Source organism: Agelaius phoeniceus, chromosome 12, assembly GCF_051311805.1.
Source record: "Agelaius phoeniceus isolate bAgePho1 chromosome 12, bAgePho1.hap1, whole genome shotgun sequence".
Classification (NCBI taxonomy): domain Eukaryota; kingdom Metazoa; phylum Chordata; class Aves; order Passeriformes; family Icteridae; genus Agelaius; species Agelaius phoeniceus.
Window position 1 is genome coordinate 15522272 of NC_135276.1, and position 17833 is coordinate 15540104.

The 17833-nt window shown below is 44.7% G+C and overlaps 1 protein-coding gene across 2 annotated transcripts in view; it reads right to left on the minus strand.

Moving 5' to 3' along the window:
• RANBP10 (RAN binding protein 10) overlaps positions 1–17330 on the minus strand; it is a 63898-nt gene extending 46568 nt beyond the window's left edge. Inside the window, exons 1-3 of one of the 2 annotated variants that reach the window (XM_054640584.2) lie at positions 17000–17330; positions 16006–16117; positions 957–1009 (exon numbers count right to left, since the gene is read on the minus strand). In XM_054640584.2, the coding sequence (XP_054496559.2) occupies positions 957–1009; positions 16006–16117; positions 17000–17204 (370 nt within the window). In that variant the 5' untranslated portion in view covers positions 17205–17330. The remainder of the gene's footprint in view (positions 1–956; positions 1010–16005; positions 16118–16999) is intronic. The other variant, XM_054640583.2, reaches the window with a different exon arrangement.
• Between the last annotated feature and the right edge of the window lie 503 nt (positions 17331–17833).

Sequence of the window (17833 nt, forward strand, 5' to 3'; positions counted from 1 at the left end):
GACTGACTGGTGCAGTTGTCATAACAATTACTAACAAATACAGACTGAAGTAAGATGCAAATTCTTTGAAGCACAGGTGTCACTCAAAGCATTCTCCACAAGACAGATCTTTCTTTTGTTAGGACACCCACAAAACATTCTCCTTTCCAGACACCAAGATCCATAAGGGCTGAGCTCAATTTCATCTTTAAAACAACTTCACCAGAAGTAGCACCCAAGGCCAAGAATGCCCCCACCACTGACCAGCTGTCATTCACTTGAGATCTGAAGAACATTTACTTTCTACCAAATACAAACTTCCAATTTCAAGCTCAGTTGAAAGAATTTCTGGCATAGAAGTCACTACATCAATATATATCTAGAAAGTGTTATTTTGCTCAATAAATTGGATATTGTCAAGGAAGGATTACCAATTATTTATTTCGATAAAGAAGCCACTTGACCAACTTAGCAGCAAACCTGAAAACACACATTTCAAACAAAAGAAGCAACAATCTTAACTGGAAATACCACTCTATCACATTTTTGTAGTCTTTCAGTGGGAAGAAGGAAAGAATGCAGACAATACAACAGGCCAATTATCCTGTCATTTCCAGATTCTTTCATGTAAATTTGTCAAATGGAGTATACAGATTAAATGCAGAATTATTTTCTTACTTACTTTTCAGACACAAAAAAGAGTTTGCCTGTCTGAAAGCTCATCATCTTGCCCATTACCTATTAGTTTAGCTTTAATCTCTATTATCTGCTGAAATCATCATGGCTGCATTGACAACACCAGTAACTCAATTTCAGATAACACTCAATGGTTTGAAGCTTCCAGATATAAGACAATTATAGTAATGCAATTTTATTAATAGAAACACACATTCACTAATACATATATATAAAGAAAAATCTTTATTTCAAATGAACATTTAACACAGATTGTAAAACAAACCTTAACAGTGACTTACCAGGAAGCCTGTTCATGTTGACTCCTTGAGCAGAAAGTCCTATTCCCATGTACCTTCAAAAAAAGCAAATAAAATATCAGTCAAGCAAAAGAATGGTCACAGCACAAGATTCCCTGCAGCAGAAATATAGCACTAAAATAAACCAAATCCACACAAAAATTACTGAAGAATGACAAAATTACTAAAGATTTTCCATTACTTATGTATTTTATTGAATCCAAGATAAAAGATCAATCTCCTCTAGTCGACAGCTTTCCAATGTACAGCTACAGTTACTCTTTGGCTCTTAATTGGTAGGAAAAGGACTGGACAACAATCAGCATTTTAATTCCCAATTTGGTATTTGTAGGGTATTTTTACTCATATATCAGAAAAAACTATTTATATAGGTGATTAAGAAGGCAGTAAAAAACACCTAAGTGCAGATATAGTATATGAGGACAGATGTCTGTCCAGCCTGATGTACTGTCCCCAAAAATAGCTGACAGTGGATGCAGAGGACAGAGCACTCAGTTGTACTTTCCAAGAACACTCTTTCATTGTTCAGCATATATTTTACACAATCTCACTTTCTGAACCTTTGGAAGCTCTTTGAAAAGGCAGCATCCCACAGCTCCTCCATTCAATTCCTGCCCAACCTATTTTTTATTTTAAAATTGGAAGAAAGAGGAAAAGCATTTCCCTGACCACTTTCTCAAGGATTTTGAAGTCCCGATTCACACCCCTCCCCAAAGGTCTCTTCTCAAGGCTGGTTAATCAGAGTCTGCTCAGCTGTTCTCATGGAAGCTCATCTCCAGCTCAGTGCTCCTGCTACACTCCCAGTTCTGTAACTTCTTTGAGAAGCAGGGAATAACCAGAGCCACCAGCATCACACAACACAAGCCTAAGGTGATTATTACAGATAACAGCATAACAATGTTCTCTGCTTTGGTTTCTATTCCCCCCTTCCTGGTCTCTTATTCCATTTATGTTCTGACTGCAGAGGAGAACTGAACTCACTTCTCCATGAAGTGGGACACAGCTTGACCCTGCACTCAAAATGGCAGCTCAGAGGCCATTTTTTGTATAAAGTTTGGATTGTTTATTCCATCCTCATACAAATCATTGTGCACCTATCCAGCAGGACAGTAAGGCAAACCCAGCCTTCACAAACTCTCCTCTTCCTTATTGCAATGCTTAAGCCCATTCCCATTTTGTGTCTTCTGTTTCTGTTAATTTGCATGGTCTGTAATTTTTTTTTTTTTTGTTGTCAAACAACATTGTTGCTGTATTAATTCTTTTACCTCAGAATGATAATCCTTTAAAAGCAAAAGAGTGGCATTTGTGAACCTCTAAACATTCCTATGCTTTGAGAGTTCTTCATGAGAAGTTCTCCTAAGACTCCAGCTTGCTTCCCATCCCTGACGTGCTGGGAAGGAAAAATATTCCTTTAAAATTTCAGACCTTTAGCCACATGTCCCTCAACTAATTTTGTCAACCTTATTGGGTTATTTAAGCTTAGAAGTTTGTTCTTTCAACTTGTCTCATTGAATAAAATTTAAACTTCAGGTGTGTATCCCTATTGCCTCTCATCCTTATGTCTAATTTTGTCAGGTGTTTTGATCAGCTGTCTGATCCTCCAATAAAATGTCTTCTTAAACAGTCTCTCTACCATCTCAAAAAATTTACCCTTCTGATTTTATTAGCTATTCTTAAACAAGCTTCTTTAATTTGTAAGGTTTGCTTTCTGGCTTTTTTGCTGTTGGGTGGTGGGGGTTTTGGATGAATACTAAAGTGGCAGGGTCTGGGGGCCTTTTACTGCACTTCTCAAAGGATACCAAAGATGAGTGATTATGGTCAGTGCTGCAGAACAACTTCTGAACACACCTTTGCTGTAAATATCTTCTGCACTGCTCAGAGCACGAGTCAGAAGTTACATCCCCATGAGCTCCCTGACTCACAAGAGCCTCTCCACAGCAGGCATTTATGGCATCTAAAAATTCAGCCTCCCAGTGTCATCTGACATACATGCATCTGTAATAAACTGAATTTGGAGATATTTTTACAGCCTTCCAGGCACAATATAGAAGACTCTCCTATATCTGCAGGGACTACTCCAGCTCTTCCTTGCCACCTTCTTAGTGCACTGGCAGATAAGAGAGTTCTTATTCAATTTCTCTATTTCTACTGAGATTTCCTTACAACATGGTGGGGTTTGCCATGTGTTTTTTCCATCTCTGTGTGCAAGCAGCCAGGATCCAATCCACAGCTAAAACTGCCCTCAGCTCTATGAGAGCAGCGACAACCTCAGTGCCACCTCTGCCAACCAACTGCTCAAGCCTGAGGGGAGCTGTGATTCAAAGTTCCCAATTGTTTCAACTCGGTGTAAAAGCATCATCTAAGCCTGAAGCAATAACACCAGAGCTCACCCTGACACTGGCAGGTCTGAAACACTTAGCAAAGACCATTCTGCTGCTTAGCAAAGACCATCCCACCAACTTCACCAGGTCACACCACCAAGCTGCAGACCTCCTGAATTTGTTGGATGTGACAAACTTGGTTCAAAGAACAGGATGCACCTCCTGGCACAGGGAATGTTTCTTATGTCCTGATCTCTTTGGCTCAGCTGAAGGTAAAGCCCTGTAGAACTGTGGCCACTTTGTCATGTGGTGGTGTCAGATTCCTGCCTTTCAGCATCACACAGCACAGCTCTGCTGGCACAGGGCCAGGGGGCAGCTCCATCCCTCCTTGCTGCCTGAGGGTGCTTGTGTGATCCCTCTGCTGCTGCTGACATGAAGAGACCCAGAACTGAGCAGGGAGGACAGCTCTGCACACAGCCTTGGCACAGCCTCACCACAGCCCCAGCTGCAGCACTTCCAGGGGTGCCCTTTGTCCCCATGCCCCGCTGGGTCTCTGCTCTGTATTGCACCATAAGGGTGGCAACACCAAGGAAAACATTGGAAATTAGAGGAAATAACCTAATTGTCAAACTCAGATAAAATAGGTCATCACCCACTTCAGCTTATCCTGCTTAACTTCATTATTTTCTATGCAGACTCATCCCCCCTCTTTTGTGTACGGCTAAATCTGATGCACATAACCAAATACAAAACTTATACAATTGTATCTTTCCATTTTCAGACAACATAGCTTTAAATTGAGACTGGAAGGTTGTATTTTTTTATAAAAAGCAAGCACTACAACTCCACAAATTCTAAATTTAAGATTACACTTTAATCTACATACACAAGATCATGGAAATATGTTGCTAAAAAAAAAAAAGCAACATGACCACAAACCTTCCTGGTTCACAGTTTTTTGCTCTTCAACTTCTGCTCCCATTTAAAGCTCAAGACAAACTTTAAAAATAAGACCATAATGGCTGTAGAACTGTAGACAGAATTTGCAGACAACCTAAAATAAAAACAGACTCCCTCACCATGCTGAGTTTCAACTCCACAGCCCACAGCTTATATCCAGAACTTCAAATTGTCACAGACTTGACTGCTGGGTTTTGTTTTAGAAAGTGCTATTTTGCTTTTATCATCTACAATCAATTTATGTACCAGAAGTAATGGATGAAATGAGCTTTAAAATCAATAAAATGGAATCACTCTATTCTCTTGAAAATTGGGAGGGGAAAAAAATTAAATCTTCAACTCCACCACCCCCAAAAGCACCAGATGCTTTCTGAACTTCTTGGTGCAGAACAGCTTCTCACTTCCTAGATTCCAAATGTTCCAAATCAGTTTTGTGTATGCAACAAATGCAATACTAGTTTAACAGTATTTGTGGGCATCATCAAGAGCACACTACTACCCTTTTTTTTTTAATAATGAATCAATTATTATATTGAATATCATTCAACATAAACCTCTGTGGCCTGCCTGTTCTCACCCCTGGTTTCAGACCATAATGATGTGGACAGACTCCCTGTGGGGTATCCCTTAACTGGAGCTCCTTTTTGAGAGATCCAAAGAGCCCCTTAAAAAAAAAAAAAAAAAAAAAAGGATGCACAGGAATGTCAGCACCCAGTGTCAAACGGGAAACAGGAAAAAAATAATTTTGGGGGCAATAATACACTTATATCCATTATGCATCATAGGTAATCTGCAAAGCTAAGCTAAAGTGACCTCCTAAAACCATCTTCTGAGCAGTGAACACTGAATACTTGGACCTGTCCCCCACACCTAATCTGAAGCTTCAAAAATGCTGCATCATTAGACCAATTCCAAATAGAGCAGACTGGCAAAAATAAACGCAGACACATGCTGGTGATTCAGTCAGAACAGCCTTGCTTCCACTCACCAGCAGCCCTGGCAGTTACCATAGCACCAAATTTTTCCAGACTCCTACTCCACCTTAGCCCTGCCCAGCACTGGCTGCTTTAGAAAATGTGCCTGAATCAGCCCCAACATCAGCTCTGCCTGTTCCATCCCCTCCCTGCCTCTCCTTGGCCTCAGAAGAATGAAGGACTTTGGTAAAAAGCTCTCATGGCAGAAGATGCTGGCCCCACACACACCCAGCAGTATTCCCAGGGTTTTTTCCTCTAGGTCTTAGAGCACCATGACTGTGCTAAGATTAAGCTCAAAGACACAAAGCTTTTTGGGTCCCTTCCCAGCTGCCAAGGACTTCAGCAGGGAACACCAACATGTAGCTGCTCCAGCACAGTGACATCCAAACACAAGAGCATTCACTTCTGGCCCCTACGACAACTTGGGTTGTCTTAGATATTTTCAAAGCTACATTTTAAATCTGTATATTTAAAAAAAAAAAATGTAATTTGGTTTTTGTTTCTGTCAATAAAAGACTTTCCCTTGGAAAAGATATGGAAAATCAAAATGATGACTGCATTTCGGAATTAAATTTTAACTCTTAAACATATAAAAGATCTCAAATGCAGTGACTCAGTCAGGAAGAATTATATATTGTCACTGGGCAGAAATCATCTGAAAAACAATGAGAAAAGTTATTTCACAGGAGTGACAACATCTGACTGACCTAAACTGAAACAAAGAGATCTCTTAATGAGGCTGCTCTAAGCATTACAGAGTCCCAGAAGTAGGGGAGACACTGATGGCTCTGTTTAGCTTGTCCCAGAAGGGGAATCCACCCATATGAGAAGCAATTCTTTGAGTCAAAAGATGTTTCTCCAGAACAAACATGATACTCAGAGAACCTGCCAAAAAGACAACGTAAGAAAAGTTTTTTTGTGCAGTTTAAAGCTACTTTGTATGAGCAAACCCACAAAAATCCTTGTGAACCCAGCAGAAAACCTTCAGAACAGACCTGCCCTTTGACAGCAAGTGGCTAATGCTGAAATTCCAGGATTTGCATCTATTTGGCTTTTCCAGTGCAGGATTGAAGAACTCACTGAGTAGAACAGAGGAGAACACAGCAACAGAACTCATGCAGACCTGAACTACATCCTTTAGGTTCAGGAATCCCAGGAGCAAAGATCATCTCCATGGAAAGCACCCAGCACCTGGGAAGCACTGCTGTGTGCAAAATAAATAATAATAATAATTTTGCACTGTGTGCAAAATAAAGGCAGGGCAGAAGGAGGGAAAATGCAATTAGCCCATGGACTTGGAGTATACTTGAAACAAAAGGAAGTATTTCTTTCCTTAAAAAGCTGCAAGACTTTCTCCAATGAACTTGGACTGAGTACTCATTTCTAACACTAGCTGACAATTAGCAAGGCAGATTTATTAAGGCTCTGCCAGGAGAAGAAAGGCAGTATAAATAATAAATACAGGTTTCCTCTGTATTTATTGTTTAACCTGTTGAAAGGTACCAAGTCAGGATGGTGAAACAATCCCTGCCACTCTTCTTTCAAGTGGCTGTGAGGTTCACCCAGATGGCAGACAAAATTCAACCCATCTGAAAGCTGGGGAAACAAAGGGGGGAAAAATACATTGGTTTAGCATTGCTGGGTAACAGCCACCAGGCCAGAACTCTTCTTTCCTGAGCCAGTCCCACCCTGGCACAGTAAAGGAGGCTGGAATGACACTGCCAGGGATGCCAACAGGCACCAAGGTCCAAACATGAAAGAGTTAAGACCAGAGAGGTTGAATAATTTGTTTTGAAGGCCATGACTTCCAGTAAAGCAGTTGTGAACCAGCATTAACACAACACACAGTAGAAATTCCTGGGATTGGCATTTTATTACATGGCTCAGCCAAAGCCAAGCAATCCTGCTGAGCCATGAGTTAAACAAGGGATGTCTCAGTCTTCCACAGGTTTGTGATTCAAAGGCTTCCTGTATCCTGCAGATTTTTCTAATAACCACACCTATGTGGCAGGAATCCTGTCCTCCCAGCTATCATGCACCTCACTCTTTCAACATGCACAGTTAAATCTAAAATAAACAAATAAATCATCAAGTTAGAGGTGAATAATACACCACACTGGTGGCATTTCAGAGACTTTCACACTCTCTTGTTGCAAAGCTCTGAACTATCATTCTTGTCTGAGGTGGGTCCTGACTTCATGCCAGGTTTAAAGAGTGGTTAGAAATGATAACCCTTATCAACTCACCACTTGAAACCACATTGTGGCAGTTCTGGTGGGGGAAGGGGAACATTGTTTTAAGGCAGTGAAAAAACAAGTTACATCTGCTTAGAAAAATTACCTATGCCATGTAAAACGCTGGATTCCAACAGTCTCCAATTCCTCAGTCTAACAACAAATATTTTGGACCTACTTCATAATGGAATATAATCTCTAGAGTGGAAAAGGTTCTGGTTTTATTTGTGCATACTGTGCTGTTCTGTGATGGTGCTTCAGAAATAGCACTGATGGGCTCCAGGAAGAATCCCAATTCCCCAAGAAGAGGTCAGTAAAGACAAACTAGGCAAGGCTGAAAAGAAGGGGATAAAGGGAAGAAAATAAAATTTTGAAGAGCTCATTAAAAACAACTACAAGTATCCTGAGGCAAGAAGGAGTCCAGTGTACATCAGCCTTAGAAAGGCAGAGAATCCTTAAAAGCTGAAGGCTGTGGAAGGGAAGGTGAGTGAGCAGGACAAAACTGAGAGGCAGCAATCTGGTAACATAACATCTTCTCAGGGTGGTTATGAGTAATTAGTGATAAAATGACAAGAGGAAGAATGAAAAGCTATTTTTGACAGACCAAGGTATCATATTCCCAGCTCCCTTCTAATTTTAGGATCACGTTCAAGTGGTATCTGCCAGCTGTAAGAGGGGTCAAAGTGTCCCTTGCCTGGGCTACCTTCAGGAAAGGAAGACTGATGATGTAGATTAACAATGCTTGTAGAATACTGAAAGATGGAAAATACAGAGATGAAGACTTGATCTGAGCACCATTTAAGAAAGAAAAGGCCAAATACAAGCACCAGGGTAAGTAAAATCACCACTAAAATATGTCAAGAATAACCACTTGCTCCATCTGCTACCCCAAGCATCACCACGTGCAACAGAACCCCAAACCCTGTGGTCAAATGCAAATGTGGCTGAAGCAGAGGTGTCCCAGCAATTTATTATTTTTTTCACTCTTGGCAGCTGACTCGTTCTCCAAGTCAGCTGATATCCAACAAAGTTCACACACAAACCATCTCAGTGGCAAATGGTGCCTAAAGTCTGGGAACAGCACAAAGCATTACTGATACTCATTCTCTGATTATTTATTCTGGTTACACCCAACTGAATAAGTAGGATTTTTGTTCAGGTTGTCCTGCTGATTAACAAACCTCACTTCCAAATGCACTGCTCATAGTCACTGAAAATGTATTAGGGAAGTTAAACAGGTTTCCATGACTGAAAGGACTTAAGATTGTTTAATTGCCACTCTAAGTAATAGAACATTTTTTCTGCCATGAATAAAGCCTAGAAAACAGTAAAAAACAATGCTAAGAATTACCACAAATGTCTAACAGAAAAGCATCCAAAACAGGGCAAGTCATTTGAAGACTCTTTCATTCTGGTGACTAATCTTGCATTTCAGTCCATCATAACAGACAGCCAGATTAGAAATGCACCCTGAGCCCCTGTTTTCCCTCTGAAAAACAGGGGGATAATATAAATGCAATACCCAAATCACAAGAAAACACTCCACCACCAGCTAGCTGTCTCTTAGAGGGTATTCTCACATCCTTATAGGCTAATTTCCTCTGCTTTAGGCTTGGATGGTAACAATTCCTATGAAAAGAGGAGTTCTTTCCTCCTAATAATAATTAATGAAATTACAGAAGGAAGTAGCTGCAATATTTACATGAGATCTGGAGGGAGGATTAATTATGTGCAACACATCTCAGAGAAAAAGTAACACCTGAGGTTGTAAGAGCTGTACTGGTGAAATAAGAACACTTTCTCTTTAAACAGCAGCAGAGTCAGAACTGGGTGAGTGCTGGGAAAGCAGCACACACTGAACTCACAGATCTTCACACACTGACATCTCTACAACAAGGGACAAAGGCTGCATGTGGACCAGAGCATCAATACAAAGAACTTGTAAACAAGCAGGCAGATTGTAGTGTGGAAACAGAGATCCAGTCTTGTATCACAGGTACAATGTAAATCCCATTGCTAGAACAGCAGGATAAAAAATGAATCTGGCCACAGAGTTGACAGAACACAACTAACACAATTCAGCTTCAGTGGAGAGCTGAAGAAAGAGAGTCAAAGCTTCACATTGGATGATAAATTCTTCAGCAGTTCATCATTTCAAGGCTTCTCAAGTGAAAGAAAAAGGTTTTCCTACATAAGTTATCCAGCTTACAAAAGTTATTAGTAAACAGAATTCCTTAGATCTGCAAGTTTAGAATATGTAAATAATTAGTTCCCATTATTCTGTGATTTAACTGCAAGCATATTCTGAAGAACTGAGCACAGTAATGTTTTACATATATTCTAAAGATGTTGATTTTGCTAGAGTTTGCTTTTGTCACATTCTTACCTATTCTATAACAGATACTCTGAAATAGCGGGCGGGGGGGATGAAAAAATAACCAAACAAAAATAACCTCTTCCCAAAATTTTTCTTCTTTACTGTGCAAAATTTCATAAGAAGCTGAACAAAAAAACCCAACAACAAAAATAATTATCACAGTCAAATCTAGGAAATCTCAGACCTCAGACATACCTAAATCCACACATCACAAGTGGACAAGTCACATATCACCATCACTGCTTCCATTTCATTGCCTTATTTCACAAATAATTTTAATGATAAATTGATACTCAACTATTACAATGGATGGCCCATGATACTGCTATAAAACACTCAGTTTAAATTTCCACTTCATTGATAAAAAAGGAATTTAAAAAGCTATCAACTGCAAATCAGATATTCCAAGCTCATGACTCCTTTATACTGAAAAGCTGCTCTCAATATTACTCTCTTTGAGAAGAGTGTAGCAGAACAATGACAACTTGTGTGAGGTGTCATCAACTGACACAAAACCTCTGCAGAAAATGAGTCTCTACACCAAGGCACAGCTGGTGGCTGAGCAAGGAGGACTTGCTTGGGCAATCTGCAAGGCAGGAACTGTTTATGGAATCTACTTGGGGGCTTTATTTATGTGTTGGGTTGTTTAAATGAGTGTCTGCAGAACATCATAAATTCAAACAAGCAGACCTACCTGCAATCAGAACAACCCCCTCTCTGTGTTGGTTTTGGATTCCTGGAAACCAGGATGGAAAAAAATAAAAAGGGGGGAAGGAAATAAATTATTTACAGGCTTCCCAGTAACAAATCAGGGATCACACAAGAAATCCTCAGTTCCTACAGAATATCCCTTACCCTTCCCTACAGCCACATCCAGACAGGCACTCCAAGGTGCCTGAGCACAGGCAGCCAGTGCTGTCAGAGCTCTCCATGGCCAGGCCTCTGGCAGCATCTGGAAACCATTAGAGAACACAAGCAAATGGCTTTTCACAGAGCCATCACACTCACCATATGCTGAGGAGAAATGGAAAGTTGGCAAGGAGAAACATAAGCAAGGAAAAGGGGCAGATGATTTGTTACTAATGTACAGACTGCAACCAACCAACACATCTGACCTTTATTTTTCTTTTTCAGTCAGAGAGAAACTAAGCTATTTTTAAGTCTGGCTTATAGCACTTGTGTATGAAAGCTAAAGGAAGATTTAGAATAAACTATGGTATGGACTAAGCTGATTAGCTCTTCAGCCACTCTCCTCTAAGAACTCTTTTCTCCCTCTCCCAGTAAACTGTCCTCAACCTAAGCTAGTGCTGACCAACATCTCTGGACAACAGGCTGCACAGCTCAAAGCAACTGGAATGAGGCTGGAAGAAGGTTACCAGCATTCCCTGTGGCTTATGTCTTTCCAGCTTCCCTCTCCTGCCTTTCTGGGTGTTCACCTAATGCAGAAATCAGTTTCAGGTACTGATCCAGCAAAAAGACTGTGAGCACAATGGAGCTCAGGACACAGTCATTAGTGCTGGCACACAAAAACACAGCATGGCAAAAAGAAAAGCCAGCCTGAGATGCTTCCTGGGATGGCTCAAAGTCCTCATGAAACCACTGGGCCATCCTGGCACCTCCTCTGCCCACAGAGCACACTTGCTGTGCCTGCACAGAGTCACTCTGTCCCCACCAGAGAGGTCAGGATGCCAGCACACCAAAGCACCCATGAGTAAGCAGCTATCCAAGACTAAACCAGTCCCAGAAAAGACAGCCAAGGCAATCCACAGGCTGCTGGGCTGTTTGTTCCAGGAGCAGCTCAGAAATGGAGAGGAGGCAGCAGGACAGGTGACTTCTGCCAGAATTCAGAACCCATGCATCATCAGGGTTGGCCTCTGGAACATCCTCCCCAGTCACACTCCATCACAATCCCAGCACGTGGCTGGGGGAGGTAAAACCAGTCAAGAAACCAAACTGGTGGTCAGGAACACACAGTGTCACCCACAGACAGCTCACGGTGCCCCAGCACAAAGAGGACAACAAGGATGACTTGTCCTTCTGAGTCACAACAGCCTCTAAGCTGTGGGCTGGCTGCCCTGCCCTGGTGAGTGTGTCCCTGTTCCTGTTTACCAAGCAGAGATCATGGAGTGGGGGAACAGAGGCTGTGAGATGTGCTGACAAATCAACACCAAGCAGAACCACGTACTGGAGGGAGAGAGGACAAGAGTTCAGGCCTTCAAATACTGCTAAGGTTGAGCTGTTATGAACAGCACAGGGATGAAAGCCTGAGTTATTTGTGGCAGCTCAGGAACAGAGGAGTCACAGGCATTTCTGCCAATCTGCTCATCTGAGGAATGCTGGAAGCAAGCCAACCACAGATTCGTGGAGAGGTTTGGACAGGAAGGGACCCTGGGACATTCTTTCTTCACCCTTCTGCCCAAAGCATAAGGAACTCTGAAACATCTCTCAGGCAGCAGACTGAGGGCTCCCCCAGCAAACGTGATGAGGGAGATGCCAGTGCCTCTCCAGGCATCCTGTTCAGGAGCACAACCATCTTCACAAAGGAAAATTCTTTCTTAGGTCCAGCTGGCATTTCCCTTGCCACAACTTGTGACCCATTGCCTCTTGTCCTTTTGTTCCAGTCGACAACACTCAGGAGACAAGCACACAATGGCTCAGGAATTAACTACCAGCAAGTCTTAAAACAAAACTCTTCAACAACCCTTTGAATGGGACTGAGGGTTGCTGCAATCCTACCCTTTTGTCTGCCAGCTCAGGCCATCCCTTCATTGACTTGCCTTCAATTAATAAAGGGAACCCTGAAAAGTAGACCTCAATTTAAAGAGAAAAAAAAAAGGAGTAATTTCTGACAGTGACATCAACAGATGAAATCATCATCCATTATTTTTTGGCCAGCCTTCCACCAGTTATCTCCCTGAACCAGCTCTCCATAGGACAGGGCAGCAGTGTGTCTGCATGAGGGAAGGGGTAGAAACACACAGCAAATGCAAGGGCAGAATCCCACAGCCCTGACATGTATCACCCCCAAGTGCTGTAGAACCACTCCCTGTGTGCTCAGCACAGACAAGGAGGTGACAGGAGGGCTGGGACCAGAGACTGCAAACTGAGTTCTGCTCTGCTCTCCGAGGATAAGAACCATCTCCCCCATCAAGAAGTAGCAACAGATCAACAGACTGACAGATCTGATTTGTTCCATGCTACCTAGAAACCTTGTCAAGACAATTTTTCAATGGTATCCTGGAAGCCTCCCCTCTCCCAGAAAAAAAAAAAAACAAAAACAAAAAAACCAAACAAAACTACACAAAAAAACCCTGGTAAATAAACATGACCTCTTATCAATTAAGACTAAATCCACCAGGATAAAAAATAGCTACTGTTCAACTAAAAGTAAGTTTGATTCATGCTTGTCCTTCTCAAAGAACTGTGGTTTTATCTCATGAGCAGTGGAAAATCCAAAACTAAGAAAGCCTGATCAGTCTTAAAAGTTTCTTACATGCACTAAATGGAATTTTTGGATGCTGTAGTTGCTTTGAAATATCCACCAGCAAAGGATTTTACCAATGCTGAGGGAGAAAAGTCCAATGATGGCAAAGGCAGAGCTTTCATAAATCATTGTTTGCTTCTTTAACAAAAGCACCTTTCTGGGGCAGGTGCATTAAGGCGCAGGGGAGACAGGGCAGTGCAAAAGAAGTTTTTCTACCAGCTGTGGCAGGAGAAAGCAACATTGTGTCTGTGCTGCTGCAATCCCTCCTTCCCTCTTCCCCTGTGCTGGCTCTGGGGCGAGCACAGGAGTTCTCAGCCTGGAAAACAGCAGGAGGCAGGGATGTGTGCTCTGCCTGCTAGGATATGATGTACTGGGAGAAAACAGGAGAGAACCAGAGCACACTGGTCTCCTCTCAGTCCAATGAAAAGCAGGGGAGAAGTTAAAAAGGTGGTCCTGACACCCGAGTCATCTCCATAGCTCAGGTTTCTCTCCCACAGTGACATCACCAATCCAAAATGGCACTGCCTGATGCCAGCTCAAGAAGGCTCTTATCAGAGCAGGTCACACACAGGCAACATCCCTTGGCAGGCTGCAGGAAGGCATTGGGTGAGCTCTGGGGTTCTTATTCTCCATTAAGAGCCACTGGGAGCTTCCATCCCATTTCTTATCTGAAACCTTCATTTCTGCTGTTTATTAGCAAGTATCAGTATCTAACCAGAGTGCAGTGCCCTAAACTAACAATGCTGAGCACAGGAAGACAACAGCTTTGAGCAAAATCAGACTCCTCAACACTTCCTGAAATTCAATTCACTAAAGCCTTTCTTGAGTAAGTCTTGTTTTGAAACCAAATCACTCAGATTTTAAACCCAAATGTGAAATGCCATCACAAACTCCAGAAGGAGATACACAGGGAATAACTGCACATCCTTACCTCACACAGAAGTCAAATAACCAGCTCTAGGGCAGAGGCTGAAACACCCATTCTGAAAGAAGGATTCCTCTTCCTCTCCCCTTGCTAAAGTGTTGTTCCTAGGGACAGGCTTTGCCACTTACACTGCTTCAGAACTTCATTCCCTCAATCCCTTCTTTAGATGTCTGCACCTTCAATCAATCCTTTGAACTGACACCACCATGATGGAATCAACACTGGGGAGCCTCCCCAGAAGAGATCCCTGCCACAGTTCACCAGTACAACACACTGAGCCTCCAGCAGGAACAATTCAAACTATTAAAGGTGAGACACACAAAAACACGTTCTCAAGTGACAGCCAGGCAGCAGCTACAGTGGAAATTCACAACCACAAATCCCCAGCACCACCCTGTATGAGATAAAAGCTGGATCTGTCTCGACCAGCAAAAGAAAAACAGGGCACAGGAATGGCTCAGACATCAGGGAGGCTCTCAAAGCCCCTCCAGTGCCCAACCTCAGATCAGAGCTAGCAGCAGCTCCTGTTCAGGTTGTGGTGTTAACACACATGGGTCTGTCTCTTTGGAATTAATTATTCCTGGAAAATCACTGTAATTACAGAATACAATAAAAACAACAAACTGTTAAAACAGAAAACTCTGATCTTGGGAGACAAGCAGAAAAATCCATTATCTCCCTTTAAGATTGATCTAGACTGCAGTAAAGATTAAGTGCTGTTCAGTGACCTTTTGTAATGTGATTTCTTTGGAAAATTGTCTTGAAGCTCACTGCAAATTATTTCAATTTTAGCAGTTACATAAACTAATCAAGGGCAGTGTTTCAAAACAGACAAGCAGTTAATAGCCAGGTCAGTGAAATGAAGGAATAAGGATGGTCTTTTCCCTGCATTTATGAGGAATTCAGCCCAGCATCCACCTTTGCAGATAACCTAGTAATTATCAAGGGCCTAAATGCAGCACAAACCAAGATCCTTCCAAGTCCCTTTACAAGTAGGCCACTTCTCACTTCAACAATGATAGCAAAAAAAATCAACTGTAACAAGTTGTCACTTTTGTTTGGTTTTTAGTAGGAACATCTGCTGCCTTCCCCACAACCCTTAAACTGGTCGGAGTTCAAATGTCACACCTGAAGGACTGGATTAATTAATTACACCAAATCCCTCCTCCTGTGTGGCTTTGCCTTCCAGATAATATTCCTGCCATATTCATCATTTAACAACAAACAATGCCAGGGCCATCCACACAGAGCAGACTGACACCTTCATAATGAGTAAAAATTAAACCCACATTAACAAGAGAACTCCAGACCTTGTTAGAAATGCCCCTTTACTGCTTTCCCCAGTGTTCCAGTACTCTTCACCACATCAACACCACTGCAGCAGTCCAAAATTAAGCTCAAGGCTCCTCCCTTCTGCTTCACTTCATTTCTGAGGCATCACAATTCCAGAAACCAGAGTGACCAGACCTTGCCAGCAAGAAGAAAACCTACTTTAATTCATATCACACCAGAGACCCCCAATCTACTGAATTTTTTTTTTTAGAAGTCCCCATCTCCAAGAGCTCAGGACACAGCTGTGCCAGTGCCTCTGCTTCCAGGGCATTCCACCTCGTTTGGATCCATTCAGCAGGAGACAAAACCTGCCCGTGCTGTGCCTGCCTGGAACAGGGAGCTGGAACCCTTCCGGAAAGGAGGCCAGAGTCCAGCAGAGCTGCCAGCCACACATCCCAGGCACTGGGCTGCAAGGAGCACTTACCCATCTCTACCTTTACTGACGATCTTCACTTCAAAGTAATAAATGCCACAGGCTGCAGGGATGGGGTGAGTGGCCCTGACCGAGGCAGCATCTTTGTGATTTTTACCGTGACCTAAGAAAGAACAGAAATGTAAGTACTGAGGGGATCTGGCCTCTCATGTATCCTGATCTAAAGCCTCGCTGTCTGAAGCCAGCAGGGATCTGTTTCTACACGGAGCCAGCCATTTAAAGTACACGTTCCAGAGAACCAGCATACACAACTCTGCACTGCCACCAAGAACAATTCCTACGGCACAAGCATTTCAGCTTTCCCTTTGTTTTCACCAGGAAGTTTTTGAGAAAGACTCTCAGTACCACCTCTCCCCCTCTCCACAGACACAATTTGAAGACCAATGTACACAGAGAGAAGACAAAAATGATTACACAAGAAGGGAATGACATCAGTGTTTACTAGCCAGGCTGGAAAAGGAATGATCTCTTCTCCGCTGGGTGGGTAGGGAGAACAGCTCCAACAGCGAGCAAGGAAAACATCGCACTACAAGTCAGCGAGCAGCTCAGTGGTGTAAACCCGAGGAGCCAAAGCCCAGGCAGGCAGCGTGTCGGGGCCATCCGAGCGCTGGGCTGCCTTTGAGCAGGATGACAGAGTAAACAGCCGGTCTGCCCGCACCGGGCCCGGTCCAGCGGCACAGCACAGCGTTATATAAGGCCACACACCCCGCCGGGCAGAGCCCCCGGCTCCCCAGCGCCTCCGCTCCCGAGCCCCGGCAGCCCGGCCCGAGCAGCCCAGCCGGGGCTCGGGGCCGAGCAGGCTCCCGGAGCTCGGCGCCGCCCGTCCCCGCGCTGCCCCCAGCGCCCCTGCCCCGGGGCCGCCGGACCCGCTGCCGGCTCAGCCCGCGCCCGGAGGGCCCCGCGGAGCGGCCGGGCCGAGGGCCCCGCCGGGGCCGTCCCGCTCCGGGCCGAGGCCGAACTCGGCGCCGACGCCCCAGCCCGGCACCTTTGTAGTGGACGCGCAGGTTGCCTTGCGAGAGGCCGATGTAGTTGTACTTGTCCTTGGGGCTCCAGGAGCGCGGCAGCGGCGTCTCGTCCTGGTTGACGGCGGGGTAGAGGCGGCGGAGGCGCCGGCTCAGCTCCTGCTCCTCGGGCGGCCCCGGCGGCGCCGCGTCCCCGCCGTGCGGGCTCCCCGCGCCCGCCTCCGCCATCTTGGACCCGCTTTGTGTCAGCGGGCGGGGAGCGAGGCCCGGCCGCGGCCGGCAGCCAATGGGCTGCGAGCGTGCCCACAATGGGGACGCGCCGCCCGACGGGAAGCGCAGTCCTCGTCACTCCGGTCCGCCCGTCCCTGTCTCTCACCGAGACTACAACTCCCGAGAGGCGGAGCGTGCAAAGCCCCGTCCCCCCCTTCGGCGCGCTGCACGCTGGGAACCGTGTCCCCGTTCCGCTCTGCTCCCTTCAGCGCCGTAGGGTGCGAGACTCCCATTCCCAGCGTGCTCCGCGGCAGCGCGGAGCCCAAGGACCGCCCCACGCCTGCAGGAGCCCGCCGGCCGCCTCCGCTCACGGGCCGGTTTCGGCCACCGCGCGGCGCCCGCGCGTCAGGCGCTGCGTGGGCAGCTATGGCGGCGCGCGAGGGGGTCCTGCGGGCGTGGCCGTTGCCATGGCGATGGGTAAACGGAGCGCGCGCGCCATGGCGGAACGGAGCGGGCACAGTTCGGACAGCACCGGCGGCTCCGCTGCCAGGGACCGGGGACCAGGGACCCCGGCTGAGCCCTGCAGCTCACAAAGGATCCTTCGAGTCCCAGCTGGATCCATATGGCTACATAGTCTTCGTATGTAT